General features: G+C 40.0%; 1 protein-coding gene across 1 annotated transcript; it reads right to left on the bottom strand.

Annotated features, from left to right (window-relative positions):
* Nucleotides 1–2,242: 2,242 nt before the first annotated feature.
* LOC135533247 (U2 small nuclear ribonucleoprotein A'-like) lies at nucleotides 2,243–5,405 on the bottom strand. The gene is made up of 9 exons (XM_064960654.1): nucleotides 5,199–5,405; nucleotides 4,889–5,036; nucleotides 4,712–4,790; nucleotides 4,426–4,472; nucleotides 4,148–4,250; nucleotides 3,698–3,777; nucleotides 3,259–3,337; nucleotides 2,798–2,891; nucleotides 2,243–2,612 (listed from the first exon to the last, which is right to left on the bottom strand). The coding sequence occupies exons 1-9, from the start codon at nucleotides 5,278–5,280 to the stop codon at nucleotides 2,365–2,367; spliced, it is 960 nt and encodes a 319-aa protein (XP_064816726.1). The 5' UTR covers nucleotides 5,281–5,405; the 3' UTR covers nucleotides 2,243–2,364.
* Nucleotides 5,406–5,847: the final 442 nt, after the last annotated feature.

Below are 5,847 nucleotides of genomic sequence, written 5' to 3' on the forward strand. Positions count from 1 at the left end.
ATATCCTTTGTATGGCTCTGAGGCCAGACAGTAATTTTGTTTACTGACACAAATGACAAAAAAAAAGAAATATGCCACTTACAAACATAAATGAATCACACCCTTTTGTTTGCAAGGACCAGCTCCTTTGAAGTATAGATACAAATAGGGCAGGTTTCCCCTGGTAACAGATTAGACATAGTCCTGTACTAAAAAGCTATTTAAATGGACATGCTTCATAACCCAGGAGGAAGCGTAATCTGTGTCCTGAAACCCGCCCATAGGCTTTCAGATAGAACACATCAATTAAACATTTCTGTAGGTAGATTACAATTGTGGATTGTTTATGTTAGCCATACCCAGTGAAAATCTGAGGTAAGGAGAAACTTCAGCATTTTTCAACTTCATATGCATCATCTCTAGCACCACCCCAACATCAACATAAATGAAAATGGTGCATTTCTATGTTTTGTTGTTAAAAAGATAAAGTAAGATAAGTGTTTCCAATGACATCATCGATGTGCATCGTGTCATTTTGACCAATTGTGAGTATGCATTGCCTACTAATTGGCTGATGATGTCATTGGAAACACTTGTCTTTCTCAATATTTTTTACTACAAAACATATAAACGTGCCATTTTGACATATGTTGTAAAAACAGATCTGAACTTTGATTACTTCAATACATTTGACATACACTCACCTCCATACGCACAGTATTTGGACAGTGAAGCAATTTTAATTTTAATTGTCTCTACACTCCAGCATTTTGGATTTGAGATCAGTACAGAACATCACCTTTTATTTTTATACATACATATTTTATACATATCTGTTTTATGAATGAAGACACTTTATGTTCGTCTGGGTACCAGTATTTTTAGCTAACACTCCACCGCACATTCACTCCACAATCACAGGAGTAGCAAGGAGTGGAATGTATGGCTGAACAGAGACTGGCAACTGGGCTAACTTTACATATCTAGTCCTCCCATTTCAGGAAGTCATAAATATTTGGACAAATTAACTTAAAGTGTATTAAAGTAGTCAAAAGTTTAGTATTTGGTCACATTTGCCTTTCACTCAATGACTACATCAATCTTTTGACTCTACACACTTGTTGACTGCATTTGCAGTTTGTCCAATTTGTAAGTCGCTCTGGATAAGAGCGTCTGCTAAATGACTTAAATGTAATGTAAATGTATGTTTTGGGTTATATTTTTCCCAATAAGGAACTGAATGATGAATAATGTATTGTGTAATTTTGGAGTCACTTTTACTGTAATTAGGAATAGAATATGTTTCTAAACACTTTTACATGAATGTGGATTTTACCATGATTATGGATAATCATAAATTAACTGTGAATAATGATGAGTGTGAAAGTTAGAGGCACAAACATCATACCCCCCAAATAAATTATATTATTGGTAATGGTGAAAGGTTTTATTGCAGCCTCTGTAATCTTATCACTCATAATTTTTCATGATTTTTATTAATCACTTCATTTTGAAGTGTTCAGGAACATCATATCTACTCCAGTCATAATTTACCATTCAGTTCCTATTGGGTAAAACATCATCCAAAACACACAATGCATCCAACGAGTTTGTAGTCACAAGCGGGACGTAGTCATTACATGCTAAGAATATGGGACCAAATACTACACTTTTGAGGGGAGGACAGCTCATGTTTTTCCAAGTGTTTGATACCATTCCATTGACTCCATTCCAGCATAGGCAGACTGTATAGAATACAGTATATACATATGAGATGAATAATGTAGGATATGTTGACTAGTGATATCTTTATTAAATGTATTAAAATGTCAGGAGATTTGTTGGCAGCAGCCACTGTCAGTGACGGCAGATTTTCTGGGCTAACAATGTAAGAAATACTAACTTTACATATCTAAAAGCGAGGCGACCATCTCTGTCGGCACCATCTTACTGTTGATGTCGAATTATGTTTTTACAAATTAAACATTTAAAGCTGAAATGTTTTGTGTCAAGTATTCAATCCCTTTGTTATTGCAAGCCAAAATAAGTTCAGGAGTAAAAATGTGTTTAAGTCACATAAGTTGCATGGACTCACTGTGTGCAATAATAAGTGTGATATTTAAAATAACCCACTGATCAATAAAATATACCACACCATTTTAAAGTGAAATAAAAATCTGGAAATGTATTAACAGATGTATGCCTGTATTAGATAAGACCGTATAGACATCAGTTTATTCTGGATCAGTAATCATTGGTTGCATTGTTTTGTAAAAAAATGTTTATTGTATTTTCATTTCTCAAAATAACAAAAATGGCATTACATGCATGCTCAACAAATATAAACTTACAAATCAAGCAAGACTTGAGATCTGCATAAAACGATCATGATCCGTTCACCGGTGAGTCTTCATCCATATCATCGTCCTCAGACTCATCTTCCTCAGACTCTTGTTTTTCACCCTCCTCCCCCTTGTCTACCTCCTTGACATCTACTTCCTCCACCTTTCCCTGTACCTCCTCCACCTTTCCCTGTACCTCCTCCACCACATCCTCTTCCATCTCCTCCACTCCATTTCCTTCCTCTGTCTTCTCCTCCTCTTCCTCTTCCACCTCCACCATTTCCGGGGGGACTGCAACAAGAGAAATAGTCCGGAACCAGTCAAAGAACCATATATACAAACCCCTCTGCCCCATAATGCTGTTTACTTTGTCCATCGATGGCTCATTTAAATCCTCAGACAACGCAGGACATGACAGACACACAGTACATGCCTTGGACATGTCATATGGAGAAGATCTAGTCGCCTGTACACACCTTGTCTGACCTCCCGTCCGGGGATCTGACCAGCCTGCAGCATCCCCTTCAACCTCTCCACCTCGGCCAGAGACGAGGCGTTAGCTATTGCATTCTGGGTAGGACACAGAATAAATGTATTAGTTCATACATACAGAACCATTACATTAGATGGGCATTTCGGTTTTGATGAACAGACTCTTTTTGAAAGAACCATTAGAGTAGATTGCCAGTCCCGTTACATTCATTTGTTTAGCAGACCATAAATTGACCATTAAAATTGTGAACATTACATTAGGTCAATGGAATAGTGGTATAGAAACTGAGCTGTCTGAAAACAATGACGTAGGTCTAATCCATGTGTTGCAATGAGTTTGAACACACAATCTGTGGAATGAAAGCTAGCCAAAAGGAACAAACTACACAGCGAGTGTACATTTTCTGGCGCTAAATAAAAATGTATAAATAAAATTATCAAGTGCCTTGATCGCTTCCACGTCAGCGGGAGACGGTCCCATCTTCTTCTTCTCAGGCTGCTGCACAGCAGCTCCGGGGGTGAACCTGAGAACGCACACCAGCAGAGTTAGAGAGAACATGGAGGGGAGGGGTGCTTCTCTAGCCTCTCAACCAGTGTAGTAGCTCAGGTGTAGTATCTTTTCTTATTGAGTCAAATAAACTGATACGACAGGAAATGCCATTGAGACGGCACTCCTAAGAAACACTGTTGCATGGGGGGTGTTTACAGTAGTTGGGTCAACACATATTTAGATACTCCAGTTGCTACGCAACACCCCATCTACAAGAGTGATCGGTGGTGCAGATAGTCCAATTCTAGAGTGTTCCGGTGATTGTCCGACACCCCCACCAGCCAGTGTCCAGTGATTCTAAGGAGCTGCCGTCCGACAGGGACTTTCATCTTACGTTTTGGTCCGCTTGGCAATATCCTTTGCAAGCTGAGCACCTCGTTTGCCCTTGAACATTTTCTCCGCCTCCTGACGCTCCTATGGTAATACATCACAGTTAAAGTGAGAGCTTTTCCAATCAGACAACGACACCTTCACGAGAAGGATGGACAGAGGTTTGGGAAAAACATACAAATACAGCACTCTCTGTATGGAAGACAGAGCTCTCCTATACATTTCCTTCTATTCTGCAGGCTTCTTTATCATTGCACTGCAAAGATGAAAAACTAGGGCCTTCGTAGGCCAAGTCCAACGGTATGTGATTGTTTGCCCTGACTAAAGGCCTACATCATTACAAAAAACAATGTTGTTTCATACAACCTGACCTGTGTTATAGACGACCACCCTTTGGACCTGGTAATGACAACGCTTTTCTATATTTAGTTTCTGAACGATGGCATGCACTTACCTTTAACTTGACCTTCTGGAAGTCAAGCACGTGAATCTGGGGAATTTTGTTGATGACATAGAGCCTGTAGTGTTTCTTGTTGGTCACTGGATTCCTTAGGAGACTGAGATGTCATAAAATCAGAGATTACGATATTGACTCACAAAACACAGGATTTAGGTGCACAAATATAGCAACTCATCTTGTCCTGCAATTTACAGTGAAATTGATAGCAACCTAATGCATGAATCTGACTTAACTAGGTGTTGTAGTAGAGACAAGTATTGATCATGAGATACCTGAGAAGGGTCAATGTCTTCACTGAGGCTAGCGGATCCAAATCACCCTGGAGGTAAAAGCACATTTAAAAACATGCCAACACATTAAAAATAAATCGATGGTTCAACCGCTGTAATTGAACACAGGAGCACAATCATGTCACAAATATTGCTAAATAACAGCACAGGTCATATTTTTCCAATCAACAACATGCATAAGTAAAATGCTCCCAATCAGTAATTATTTTAAAAGATCTGATCAGATAAGGCCTTGACCCATTCACTGATGGGATGTATGATAACTCACCAATTCCTGGATGTTGTTGCTTGTGAGGATCAGCTCCCTCATACTCGGCAATGCCTGTTCAAGGTTTTCACCAACACGACTGTAGGGAGCACACAAAACACAGTGATAGCTAGCTAGGAAGCTAACCTTTAAACGAATTCTAGCAATCATAGACAACACAATTGCTGCGAAAGTTACCATATTCTGTTGTTGTTCATGAGCAACGTTTTGAGCCTCTTGAGCAAAGGGAAGCCGTCCAGTTTTCTGATTTCATTGTCAGAGAAATCGATGGTATCAAACTGGTCAAGTGTAGCCCCAAGGTTTTCAAGTACAGGAATTTTGTAACCTAAATGAGAGCAGAGCATACCAGCATAAGGTTAGCCAGATAGTGTTGGTGGTGTAGCTAGCAGTTAGCAATCACTATCCATCAGTTATTACAGTGCGAAGGCCTAGCCAACCAGAGTTAGCTTTTCTAGCTAGCTAGCATGAAATGCGCAGGTTTATTTACCTCGCAGATCCAGCTCTCTGTCGCGCACGGGGTTTGTGTATTGAGCAGCCTGCTCAATTAGCTCTGCCGACAATTTTACCATATCGACGGCTAATTGGGAAAGCAAAAAATTTTAATAAGCGGGTTTCTTGATTTAAAAAAAAATCCAGTCCTTACAATGCTTTTTCAACACGCTGCCGTCCGGAAGTAAGACTACTCCCACAATGCAACTCGGTGTAAACTAATAACTGGTCAAATTTCATCGAGCGCGCTCTAGCGCTGAGATCTGATGATGACTAATTATCATTCAAAGACAACTGTCAGGATCTCACCGGGGTGACTATGTATTTGTCTAGAAGCTTCCCAGAACCGTATTCACTTGATAAGGGTTTCACCAGACCGAGATCGATGCACATCTCTATTGCCCCTTCTTCTTCAGTCAGTGAGATCTGGAATCCTTGGGACGTCCCTACCCAAAACTTAACCCCTTCCCTTAAACATTTAAAATGTCATATGTTATGGGGTAGGGATGTCCCAAGGATCCCGGATCGTCTTGTAACTTTCTGGCGGACTTGATGCTTTCCGGCTTATTGCTGCCACCCACAGGTCAGTTGAGGTGTTATCCAACTGGTATTATCAGAGAGGAAGAGGCGAGATGATAATTGAACGG

The sequence above is a fragment of the Oncorhynchus masou genome, unplaced genomic scaffold (genome assembly GCF_036934945.1).
Source record: "Oncorhynchus masou masou isolate Uvic2021 unplaced genomic scaffold, UVic_Omas_1.1 unplaced_scaffold_2292, whole genome shotgun sequence".
Classification (NCBI taxonomy): Eukaryota; Metazoa; Chordata; class Actinopteri; order Salmoniformes; family Salmonidae; genus Oncorhynchus; species Oncorhynchus masou.